The 13,714-nt window shown below is 31.6% G+C and overlaps 1 protein-coding gene and 1 long non-coding RNA gene across 6 annotated transcripts in view; one reads left to right on the top strand and one right to left on the bottom strand.

Moving 5' to 3' along the window:
- Positions 1-8,635, bottom strand: part of LOC111050272 (kinesin-like protein KIF12) — a 59,848-nt gene extending 51,213 nt beyond the window's left edge. For all 5 annotated transcript variants that reach the window (XR_005572369.1, XR_005572368.1, XM_039437082.1 and 2 more), the window contains exons 1-2: positions 8,411-8,635; positions 2,898-3,308 (exon numbers count right to left, since the gene is read on the bottom strand). Coding sequence is in view for 3 of the 5 variants with exons in the window: in XM_039437082.1 (XP_039293016.1) it covers positions 2,898-3,109 (212 nt within the window). In the remaining 2 variants the exon portion in view is untranslated. The remainder of the gene's footprint in view (positions 1-2,897; positions 3,309-8,410) is intronic.
- Positions 1-13,356, top strand: part of LOC120353418 — a 55,036-nt gene extending 41,680 nt beyond the window's left edge. The window contains exon 5 of the long non-coding RNA XR_005572370.1: positions 13,179-13,356. This is a non-coding gene — a long non-coding RNA (uncharacterized LOC120353418). The remainder of the gene's footprint in view (positions 1-13,178) is intronic.
- The last annotated feature ends 358 nt before the right edge of the window (positions 13,357-13,714 follow it).

Raw genomic sequence — 13,714 nt, forward strand, 5'->3', positions numbered from 1 at the left:
GTACCAAATTTAATTTCTGAATCAATACTTGCAAGTTTTGTGAAACAGCACGAAAGTAGTTTCTTGAAAAATATGCATTATTAGGATTGAGGAGTCTAAAAATCCCTGTTCGTCCCAGGGAATTGTTCAAAATAATCATTCTTTCTCTCAAATGTTCAAACTCCTTGAAAATGTTATCTTAATTCTTGAAAAGTAAGTTATGTGCAGAACCGGTATAAGCAAATTCTTAGAAGAGAACATCAACATTTCCATTTTAACAAATTAAAGCAAAATATATCAGATTTTTGGAAAATCCCTGTTTTTTTCTCATGTTCCCAAAAATCATGTAATTCAAAATCCATATCTCTTCTATTCCCCATTAAATTCCTTCAAATTAAAGAGACATCCAACTCAACATGAAATAAAGATTGGAAGCTTCCAGAGAGTATGTTTAGAATAAAATATGTAATAAGCTATAATATATCAACAACTGTTTTGTAGTTTTGTACATAAAAAAAATCAGCTATTACTTATTAATGATCGTAGCTTCTTTGAGCATTGTACTGATTAGAAATGAAAATTAACGTAACTCACTGTAGCCCGAACCCAGCATATACGTAAGAGCAGGCAGTGTTTCTCCTGTACAAAATCGGAAATCAGGCCAATTTCCAACCCCTTCAATAGCTCTTTTATCACCCGCCACACATCATACATATTTTAGAGTCCTGTATCGATTAGTATGAGTATGTAGGGTGATTCGGATCAAGTATGGCATGTGTCGGACTAGCGGGGTCATTGAACCCTCACTCGGATTAACCAGGATGTCAGTTGAACCTGATGTATTGCACACAACCTTTAAAGAGCGAAATTGAAGCGATTTGAGGTGATTACATCTCGGGATGACATCGCTGGTTGGGGGAAACCACAACACGCAAGTGGGTTGACCAATGGGAAGCCGGTATTTGAATGACCACCATCGGTTATCCACTTTGATTGGGGTGGTTGAATGGTTTTTGCGGAAATGCGCTCGTGGAAACTGGGGGAACACGTGTTCACTTATCAGGCCTATAGTAGGGTTTCGGTTTATTGTGTGGTAGGAATGAAACTACTGAAGTTTCGGGTAGATTGGATTGGATGATTAGATGGACGAATTCAAGGTTTAAAACTATTTCGTTTTAATATTTTCAAAAAAAAAAAATTACTTGAATTCGAAAATTTTTGTTGTTGTGGTTGATGTCAATATTCTGTCAAGATTTTTCGAATTAATAAAGATTATTATTATTATTACTTTGAAAAAAATATAATAATTAATGAACGATAATTTGAATTGAATTCTGTCAATCATAATCGTTATTTCCAAACATAAAATGTAACATTCAAAAACATGAACTTCAGTTTTTTATTTGTTCCTGCTTTGTCTTCGAATTTATAGTGAAATACGATTTAGTTATTTATTTTATTGATTTGGAATGGAATGAAGTTGATTTGTTTAGATCTATTAAATTAGATTGGATTGAATAACAATAGGATAAGGAAACAGAGCGATTGATTCTGATTGAATTGAATTGTATGGGACAAGATAGATTTACATTAGATTAGATCGATTGAGTTGGTTTGCTTTGGATTGCAATACATTGAATCAAATTGGATTTAATTGATTAGGATTTTCCATGTCTTCTTGCCGTTCCACATTCAAGTAACGGGGTTGTCTCAAGCCTTTATACATTTCATACTCGATATTTTTTACTAATCAAAACCATGAACCATTCTATAATTCCAGGATACATTGTAAAATAGTGGCACATACATAATTTGCTTTTGATTTACATTCTCGTTATTACTCAATATTACTGTTCAAAAAATTGATTTGTGAAATTCTGTTAAAAAATAGTTTGTTAATTTTTTCATTATGATTTTTATTTATTGGGTTTGGTTCTTTTGGAATAATAAAAAAGAAAAGTAAACAAAATATGAGTGAAAGTGTGCTACTGTATTCCATGAGAAACTGTGTCACCTCTTTAGTAGTTTTTGATCTTTCACTCACGTACGTGAACAGAGAGAATATTTAAAACTTCAGCTTAATTTTGTATGTAAATTGAGCAGACCTCATTCGCAAAACAAAATGACATCCAAAAATTGGTCAGCTCTTTGTAGCATGATGCCTCTAACTAACTACTTCCTGGTTCTTTCAAACAATGCTAGATGATGATATGAACTTATCCAGCTAATACTCATGTTGATATTGATAATTCTTTTGAAACTTTAATCTGAAATAGAACATGGGATAGGGGATACCTGTTTTTTAGGGTTTCATCACTTGATTCGTCTTTGTAGTTTCTCCACTTTGCACATTATGCAATTATTAATTCGTTTGGCTTTACTTTTGCAAACTAATAATTTACATTATATTGTATGTTTTATCAATGAGTAACATTGATTGAATACTTGATAAAAACACAAAATAAAGCTGACACCCACTACTATTCTACAGCAATCCACTCAATAATCAGGATATTTTTTCATTTCTAATATTGTTGTTTTAAAACGTTTCCAGTTATAACAAAAGTGAAAAAAAAACAGAATCCATTTAAAAATCCCTAGATGTATCTCTCTCCTTGTTATCAAAGCTCAAACACCTTTCAAATTCTTTAAAACTGCTCCCCATCTTTTAAAAAAATTGATGATTCCTATCGAGTTTTCATCAAAGCCAATTGATATAATGATAAAGGTTTCTTAGTTTCTTGAAGAAAAAACACTTTCCAATTTTCCAAGTTATTGTTGGTTGGAACCAATAAAACACATTTGAATGTTGATTACTTCTAGAAAAAATATATAGAACGTTTTTCCATATTGGAACTTAGAATTTAAATGTTGATTAATTTCCAAAATATTAATTTTAATAAAAACGTTGTACTCACTCATCACTGCCCCTGGACCTGGGTACGGAAGGGGGGCTGGGGCTGATCCCTCTCCTCGAATCCGAGCTACTCCCACTGCTCAAGTAATTCCCGTTTCCATTGCTGTTATTAACGTTGTTGTTGTTGTTGATGTTGTTGATATTTTGGTTGCTGCCATTTTTGGCGGCAAGTTTTGGCGCCTTTTTCGTCACTGGTTTTGTCCCGGCTTTCATCACTTTTTCATCACTTGAGGGACGATTCTCATAACAGAATCATGTTTAATACAATATGCAATGTCACTTGATGCAAATTGCTGATGTTAGCGCTAGAGTTTTCAGGGATGTTCGATTACGAACAAATTATCTTATTTAGTTCACTTCTAGCATCTTTTGGAGTGTATGATGTATTGGTGAAGTTTGAAGTTCCATGTTCCTATAAACAAACAAAAAACTGTATATAGAAGTATTCAGTTAATCACATGACAGTAATGTGGCCAGGATTTTGAAGGGGGGGGGCTATCATTTTATAGACTTCACCAGTGGAATTTGTTGTGAGGGTGGGAGGTATCTTGGATTTTTGGGCCTCTTTTTCGGGCTCATGGGGAGGTATAGGGAACCCCCCTTTCGCTACACCACTGTCGCATGATTATTCTTCACATCTTGTGAGACTGGACTCCCCTATTTTTGATTATTTGTACTTATTATTCCATTGTTGAGCAATAATATTAAATAAGAACTATTTTTATTCCTTGAAGGCATACTATAACACATTATCGGCAACAACAAACTCAATTTTAAACAATTTATCATCTGCATTGTACAATAAATAAACATTAAGTAAGAATATAATTGGTATGATGTCATAAAAACAAATTTATAATTTATTAGATATTAAATAAAAATATAATAAAGTATAAATAAAGTATAGTTAGATACATTATTCATTTCTTTTTTTCTATTACTAGCAATTGTAAGAAAATCTATTGAGGGAATAAAGGTTTATTCAAAAGAAGACCCTCTAGATTATGTGAGGACCTTGTAGGAATGTAGGTTTTTGAGAGAAAAATTGTAAGGCGTATCATGGGACCAGTCAGAACAGAATATGGGTGGTGCATTAGAAATAAAGAAGAGATTGCCAATTTCATGGGACCAGAAGATATTGTACGAGTTATAAAGGCGCAACAGTTGAGATGGTTGGGGCATGTCCAGAGAATGGAGCATTGCAGGCTACCGCATAATTTGTTAAAAAGTAAAATGATTGATACGCTTAGAAGAGGAAGGCCCAGGAAGAGATGGCTGGAGGATGTGAGGGCCGATTTGCGTGTTTTGGCCGTCAGATGATGGGAGAATGTGGCGGAGAGGAGAGACGATTGGAGGCGAATTGTGCAGGAGGCCAAGGTCCACATCGGACTGTAGCGCCAATGAAAGTAAAGTAAGTATGTAGGAATGTCCTATTTGCTAAGCTGCTTGTTATATTCTCCCATTTATTATGAAAAAAAGAATTAAGTAGGAAGCTGACAGAGAAATGTTCGTGATCCTCGCTGAATATGGCAGAAATTTGAAAAATCACGAAGAAAAAACACTAGGCCTAATAATTATCATGTTTGCCAATTCAGTATAGGATATATTCGTTTTTGACTAATATCTTTTGTCTTGACTGTGGATGTCCATTTTACAATTGCCACACCAAAATACAATTGATTACAGTGTTATATTTTGGCATATAAGAATATACCGGTAATATTGATTCTTCTACAATTAATACTGTCTCTACAGAATAGCTCATAATGAGACAGCATAAAAAATTTGGATAATAAAGCTAGTCATTGAATTTGAAATCCATGCTCGTATTGTGTTTGATGAGGAAGAAAAGAGTATTAATTATTGCGATAAAAAAGAAACCCTCTATTATTATCGTTCAAATTCCTTAAATCACAGTAGTTGATCACTGTCATCATCACACCCTACAGGGAGATTCTTTTCAAAGTGCCAGCATTCCCTATAAATAGCATCAATGCTTCCCATTCAACCGATTCTGACAGTTTGAAGTGAATCTTACTATAGCACCCGAAGTTCTCTCCACCAATAGATGTCAGCTAGATGAAGTATACATCACGGTATATAGAAAAATTTCATCTAAATACCGTGGTATACATAACTTAATCACAATGTGTACTTATCAGATATTTATCATTCATTCGAGTAAGTATTGCATTTAAACTTGAATAATGATGATTTAAAACAATTATTTTCATTTTATATCATTTATTTATATATTGATTCATACAATAAGTACATCATAGGGAGAGAAAAAATAAGGCAACCTTGTGCTATTCCTCTCCCAAATTCAGATAAGGTTACACATAGTCCGAATTAGGTTATATTGTAGTTATTCACTTCACAGAATTTTCAGTACTTAATTATTTTCACAAAATAGATTTTTAAATGTAGATGCTTCAAAACCAAACATAGAAGAAATATTCCACATTATTATCACTAAAATAGGACAAATTAATTTACATATTGAAGAAAGAAAATGATTTGAATGAATATGAAAACAACTTAATGATTTATGTTTGAATGCGGTAGAGATGACTACATGTATTATTAATTTTTGCCTCTGCTCAATAAAAATTTTTCAATTTATGAAAACGTGGAGTATAATTCAACTTGGGAAAATGATAATATAGGACTTCTTCAAGGAGTAATTGAAGGGAGAAGTAGTAGGTATTTCTCGTCTTTGACAGAGATCTAGGAAATCGTTCTACCATACAAAATCATAACAGAATCAAAATAGCTACAGTTCAGTTTTCCACCCAATTATCACATTTTTAACAATACCTACTGTGATAGATTTGAACTTGGTAGTTCAACTTTCAAACTTCTATTCCATTATTTCTTATTGGAATCCCAATACTGTATCAAACTAGGAAACTGAAGCTAACTTACTTGAAGGGAAAAACAAAAATAGCTCAGATACTCCAAGCATTGTTTAGGAATCTAAAGTGTATTTAAAACTCATTTCCTGTTAGTACAACTACAGTCCAACGTTTTTGGAATTTTCTCTCACCAATATTGTAAAACCATTGAACTGAATGTTTGAAAATAGTTTTGAGTTACAGAAATAGATCGCCCAAGTAACAAAAAACGTACAATAAGTGTCTAATATCGTTACAACGGCTGAAATAAACATTTTTCCCCACCTGTCAGCTATTTTGACATACGATTCACGCTATACGAGAGTTACATGTTCAATTATTCAAGTGATTTCGGTCATGATCCAAATCGATCATTTTAGACGTCTGAATTCTCTGTGTTGCTCGGAACTGTCCAGATTTGAACTCAGCTATTACTTTCGTGTATAATAATATAATGTAGCCTTGGAACATGAGTAATAGTCTACTTTGATGTGATAAATTCAAGAGTTTGGAGCACATGAAATTCCATAATCGTGATTGCAATAAATTTGATGGTTTATCTTATTTTCAGATTTTTTGAACTTCATTTATTCCAAAATAAGTGTAATTAATCATTATAAATAAAATCTGAGAGAGTGACATTCTTATTTGGAACTGATTGTGCTGTAACCGTCGAGCAGAATGCAACCTTTGATAGAGAGTAATGAGCGATTCTAGGTGGAATAAAGTCATTCTTGAATATTAGTAAACAAAGTAACAGCATAATCATGACGGCAATAAATATGATGGTTCCTCTGTTTTTCATTTTTTATCAACTTCATGTACGAAAATACTAAATAATTGACCGAGCGAAGTGAGGTCTAAGATTCAAGTCGACGGTTTGACATTTCTCTTAATTTTCAAATGTTTATATGTTGCCCATTTACGGCGAAACGCGGTAATAGATTTTCATGAAATTTGACAGGTATGTTCCTTTTTAAATTGCGCGTCGACGTATATACAAGGTTTTTGGAAATTTTTAATTTCAAGGATAATATAAAAGGAAAAAGGAGCCTCCTTATAACGCCAAAATTAGAGTAAAAATCAGACTATAGAATTATTCATCATAAATCAGCTGTTTAGTGGACTATAATACTACACGTTCAAAAACATCGAACATCTTGAAAAGTTATCTTTCCATCAACGTTGTAGACAGTTGCATCCAGACCTGATAACAGCGCTCACACTCACATTCCGGGACGACACGTCACCGTACAGTAGAACAGAAAGCTCTATGTTTATTTAGGATTTTTTCTAGACTTTTTTAAATTGATAAATTATTTTTTATTTTTTGAGAGAACATAACAACAGGTCAATGTAACTTACTGAGCGCAAGGTCTACTGTTCACAGAACTACTAGTAAATTTAATTCATCATAAATGGAAAAAGCTTTAAAATTCACTAATATATTCTATGAAATTTTATTTATTCTATTTATTGTATTATCAATTGTGTTTTTCCGTCATTCAAAACACTAGAATTGAGCTTACTCTTGAAAGCTAGAAATATAACATATTGATTAAATTGAAATATAATAAATTGATTCATTCCATTATCATAATGTCACATTGAATTGTAACACTTCTGAGAAAGTGTTTGGACTGAGAGATTATAATGTTGTGTTAGCGAATGAAATTATTAACCGCAAATTTTTTAATATAATAATAAAGAGCAGCTGAGAAAATTTTAATTAATCCTAAAAAATATTTCAAAATACTTTATTATCAGTTTTCAATGTAGTATTGGATTGTAGATTCCATTATTGTTATCAATCAATTTCCCATTCCTATTTATCCTATTCCATCAATTGGAGGATTTCATCAACTCGTATAAAATAATCACTGAATTTTGAGAGATCAAGTTCATCAAAAACGTTGTATTTTCCGATTGAGTGTAATCTGTTTTAGAGAAATATCTTATTCTATAACTCATAGAGTAAGTCTATGACCTTCTCTATGCTTCTCATTATTAATATTTTATTAAGTTTGCAGAATAAATATATTGATGTTGTGGAACTTTTTCATAGTTGAAGAGACTTAAGAAATTGTCAAAAATCCACTTTATATTATAATAAAAATTATTTTTCACAGGAGCATGCGACAGTGAATAATATTTTATTATTCAAAATAAATTGAAATCTGGAATGTATCTGATTTACTTTTACAGTTCAATATAATTGTCTATCTTCATATAATTTACACTGTATAATTTACAGGAAAAAATGTCAGAAGATAAAAAGCATATAAATATCAGAATATCCTTGTGTATTCTCATTACCTTGATTAGAAGTAGAATACATACATGACCTTGTCAAATAGTAGTAGAATAAACATGTATTTATGAATGCGTTACTTTGAATATTGTTGGATCAAAGCATTTTTCTGACAAATTAACAGAAAATCTTCTCAATCTAAAAGTCTTTTCATACTCATTAAAATTAAATGAATTGAATATTTTTTTTTAATTCTATAACTACGAAAGATTAAGATACAGTGTTATAATAATATTATAATTTTGTATTATTTACTACTTTCAAACATGAATTTAATATCGACAAAAATCATAAAAACCTATTTACCTGAATTTATTTTATGAAATCCTCAATTAACACTCGTATACACTTAATCACAATAGTTCATCTATAAACACCAACAATTTAAGCGTGAAAAAAGTTGACAAATCCGTCTGACACTTGCGTGAGTAAATTTGGGGCTTAATTGAGGCTTCACAGTGGGCTTAGAGACGCGCGCTTAGAGTGGACTTGACTGGCATGCGAACTTTGCGGTTTTGCCTGAGAAACACGAGGAGGTAGCAAGCCGCTGTTTGAATGACGCTCGCTTCGTTGCCATGGTTACGGGTTTGCGCACTCGTCGCTGGAAAACTACCTCACACCCTTGCAAAAGCGGCAGACCTTCTGCAGAGCTTGTGTGGGTAACGAAAGAAGCATAAAAGTTGGTATGCATGTGTATGTATGTGTGTGTGCACACAGAGAGCTGTATGGCGTTCTGAGTTCCATCGGTCTTAGAAGGGCATAAATATATGGATATCTTTATTTATATTCTCCTAAGACCGTTCTCTATGTGCACACACCCTCAGAACAAAAAACTCTGGAAGCTGATTTGATTAAGAAAACTATCAAGTTGAAAATTTGTTTGACTCTTGGTACCCTCACCTCTTGAGATAGGAGTCACATTGAATAGCTTTGATTAGCTCGATTCTTTCATTTAAAGGGAGGATGCTTAAAGTAGAATTGCTTTACTCTTCACCAGTTTTGAACTTCCTATTAGGTAGCCCAGAAAAATCTAAAACTGCATACGAAACTATATTTACTTTTTTCATCCTTCCCGGAGCTCAAGCACAATGATGTGAGCATCATCTTTATCCTCAAAGTTTACAGTATATAGGATAAAACACTTCACTTATATGGGATACTCTATTCAAATTAATAAAAACAATATAAAACTTTTTGTACCCTTTTATTAAAAGTAAAAGTAAACCATTTTAACTTGAAAATGGCCAAAGTAGGTCGAAACTAGTGGTTAAAATGTTTTAATAAAAGGATACTACAAGTTTTATATTGTATTTATTAATTAGTGTATAGGATGTTTTTTCTCTGTTTTCTAATAGACTAGAATTTTTCCCTATCATAGTTCTTGAACAGTAAATAATGTAGCAATAATCGTTTGATGAATTGATATATTTTAAAAAGAGTTTTTTTATTAGGAAACTTCTATGAAAACTGTATTTTCAATACTGTAGTGACTAGGAGAATCTAATTGCGTTCAGAATTGAAGAAAAGTAGGTTACAACATTAAAAAAACCTTGTTGAAATGTTAAAAATTATTGAAAATTTAATTACATCTATCCAGTATAAAAAGTAATTCACTGTAGAAGAAATTTGCGATGCCATCATTTATGGTGCGGATTACTCATGTGAAACAGAACAGTTATGTCATAATTTCGGTGATGCTACTTAGACTTGAAATATTCTATATTCGAGTGTACTTTAGGCGAATATAGCCTACTCACTCCATTATCTATCAGCCTATTATTTTAGACCTGCATTTTTTCGACAATTTTATGTATTCAAATAAAATTTAACCTCTACTTTTAGCCTACTCTTAGATCTGCTCATACTTCTATCACTACTTCTACTCCCATTTCTACTAACTACTATATTTCTATTTTCTGTTCTACTCCCAATACCTACTTTTCTACTTCTACTATTACTCCTTCTTCTACTCTTACTTCCACTTCTAATCTTATTATTCTATCTCTCATCTAAGATGTAGATGCATAACAATATTATCTATAGTTATCACAAATTGCTTTTTTCATATCGTATACAGTTCAATAATAATTTTCTTAGTCTATATTATGTAAATTCATCTATAATTTTGCTGTATTGTAAGCTATTGTATATAAGTGTATAAGCCAGTATATATTGTAATATACATAAATAAAGTACTCAATCAATCAATCAATCAATCTACCCACCTTGGTAGAGAGTTACTGGGAAGGATATTTTCTATATTCTTCCCAAAGAATGGACATTGATATGTCCAAAGCTCCGCCAATTTATGTAGATGCATTACAATATTATCTTGTATAGTTATTCCAAATTGATTTTTTTCATATCATTGTACAGTTCAATAATTATTTTCTTAGTTTATGTTATGTAAATTCATCTAAAACTTTGCTGTATTGTAAGCTATTGTATATAAGTGTATAAGCCAGTATATATTGTAATATACATAAATAAAGTACTCAATCAATCAATCAATCTAATTTTACGCCATTCACTCACTCCTGTAGTACCTTCTTCTCAAAACTTCTTGCTCTGTCCATAGTCTGCAAAGTGTCTGCCCCTCTGAACGCATTCATACCTGTGGACTAACCTCAGCCAACGTTGATTGTCGGTGATAATAAAAAGAAGTGTTTTTGTAGTGGTGGCGTTGGAATTCAATTTGGCGCCTACTTAGTCACGAAACACGAAACGCCGCCGATATCTGATGGTCTATCGATTCTATCAGCCACCATCACATTGATGGACTGCCTTTGTTTTTCGCATGTGTCCTTGTCACTTGCTATAATTATGTGGAAAAGGAGGAAGGAGAAACCCCCTACAACATTTGCACTTTTTCTTCTAAATTTTCATATTTTGCTAATCCTACACGTTTTGTTTCAGTTTTTGTTACAGCTTCAATTTTTGTGATTTTTTATAAAAGTGTTATAACCTCATTTAAACTATTTTCATCAAAATTAGGGAGAGAAACAATTTTGGGTTTAGACGGTTGATTCTCTCCCTTTTATATTGTGATTGTGGAAATAAATAAATATCCAAGTTGAGTTTCATTACACTTTATTAACATTTCAAGTCCTGTATTAAGTTTGATTAGTGATTGCTGTTGAAAATGACAAATTAGATTAGAATGGTTAAACCCCGCGTTAAATCTCACTTGAGATACTGATCCCCAGATTGATTTGAGAAGTGAATTCTTGTAATGGTCTGTGAAAAACATTTTTCCGCCTCTCTTCCCTTCAAAAGATGCTGATGTGAATTTCCACTACATTGAAGTAGGGTTATTAAGAAATTTCAGCTTTACCGTGAAAATCATGAACAACTGCATTGTTACTTATCAAATAAATGTAAAATAAAAATAATGTATTGTAATATTACATTTTTCTCACATTTGAATCGAATCTTCAATTCGAGATCTATGGAACTTTATAGTAAATGTCAGAGTTATCAATAGACGGACAAACTTTTTGACGGAGAATTTATTATCGTAAATGTTTGTTGCATTGTTCCATGGTGTCACCGAGGCAGGGTTAACAAATTACTAGATAAATAGTTTATTTAAATAGAATATATATAAATTTAAAATAACATTTTCAAAATAAAGTTTTATTGAGAACAGATGTAGAATGTGAATTCTAAACTTGTAAGTTATAATTTTTTGGTGACGTGTCTGTAAAAATCGATACTGAACTAGGCGTTGGCTTCGTGACTTGCAACTTAGGTCTTTTCCTGTTCTTTCTTCTTCTGAAAACATGGCTGGCTGTTGCGTGTGTAATTTTGTGCTCTGAATTATTGTCTGTTTAAGTGAAGTTATTAATGTTTTAAATTGAGTTTTATACAAGTTTATTGTGTACTAGTTTGTTATTAAATAGCTGTTTGTATTTTCAAGCCAATAGCCACTGTGTTTCAACTGTAAACTAGATAAGTATTTTAGTTCGTAGTTATTCTAAATAATTAGGCTTAAGATATATTTTTCTTTGTGTATTTGTATAAATTCATCTGAAGATTATAAGTTAATTTGCTCTGAAAACTGGATTTCTCATTCATAGGCAATAGATCCATTCACAGTTTATCAAGAATCTATTTCATTGGAGCCGACAACTATCCTTAGGTTGATAGGTGTTAAATGCTATTCCAACCGTTTAAGGAAAAATTGGTAGCACGGCAGTATACATATATATTATTTAACACTTTATCAGCGTCTGTAGAACGACAGTTCATCACAACTGCTCTAGTGCGCTCTGATTGGAATTGAATAGATATTTTAATATTCCTATTTCTAATGGTTATTGGAAGAAAGCTTCCCTTATTTTTTCGCTTTAATTCTATTTCTGCTATTCCAATTCTTTTCTGAAATCTTAGTTACTTAGCTATTAATTCCACTATTCCTTGTATCTCTTCTCATTAAATTTAGTATTTACTATTTTTATTGATTAGGCTGCTCACATTGGTGACTATCAATGAGTTTGTCAGAACTGCTGTTCATTCAAATGATGAGTACAGGTCCTACGGTTATTAATTCTGAGATATTGGACTCATATTTTTGTTCGTTTCTTTCTCCTATTTTTGAATTACTTCTATCATCTCATATTTGCAATGAATTTGTCATATTTGTACTGTCAATTATCAATACTATAGTAATTATAATTGACTATAGTTCACTAAGATTACATTGAGTCGAATAATTCTGATTCGTGCATACAACCTGATCTATGAAAACCACAATATTTATATCACAAGATTATTAGTATTTCTTTAAATTCTTGAACTTGATTCTCAGAGAATTTTAAATTTCTTAATTTAAGAATTCACATATTATATATTTTTTCAAATTATTTTGAATTTATAGGTAATAATGTAGTGTTATCCATTCTCATGTTGTTTTATTTCATTTTCAATTTAATTTTATGATGAAAACACTGGAATGTTGTCAGAAATATTTCTGACAACATTCCAGTGTTTTTATTATGGATAGATATCACAACATCTCACCAACAACAGTATCTGAAGTAATTTTATGATCCTTGTTATTTTCTACTTATAGGAAATAGTGGGCCACCATCTCTCTTTGCAATGAATGAAATTACCGAAACGTATGTCAGAGACTCTGAATGTCTTGAAGAGGAGACGAAACAAACGGATTATACTGATTCGACTGGAGTAGGATAGCAGATCAGATAGCCTTCTTTCGGTGGCTTAATGGTGAGTAAATGGCAAATATTCAAAACTCATAAACATCATTTCAACTTGATCAATGAGCATTGATTTTTGAACATCAAAGCATAAACCTCAAATTTACAGTATTCGTATGGTACAATAGAATAATTAAAGAACAGTATTATACCATAGTACAATAATTTTTGTAACCTTCAGGTACCGTAGAATTATTAGAAAAAGAGTTAGTGATAGCACTAGTCGAACTAGTTAATAACAGTATAGTACACTATTAAATTTAATTCTGCTCTCCATTTCTTAATATGAACTTGTATAGCTGTATGCACTTCTATGTCATTTATTATGCATGGTAATGGGTGATCAGAAAAGTTCATTATTATTATTATATAAACATTTTTTAAATTG

The sequence above is a fragment of the Nilaparvata lugens genome, chromosome 10 (assembly GCF_014356525.2).
Source record: "Nilaparvata lugens isolate BPH chromosome 10, ASM1435652v1, whole genome shotgun sequence".
Taxonomy (NCBI): domain Eukaryota; kingdom Metazoa; phylum Arthropoda; class Insecta; order Hemiptera; family Delphacidae; genus Nilaparvata; species Nilaparvata lugens.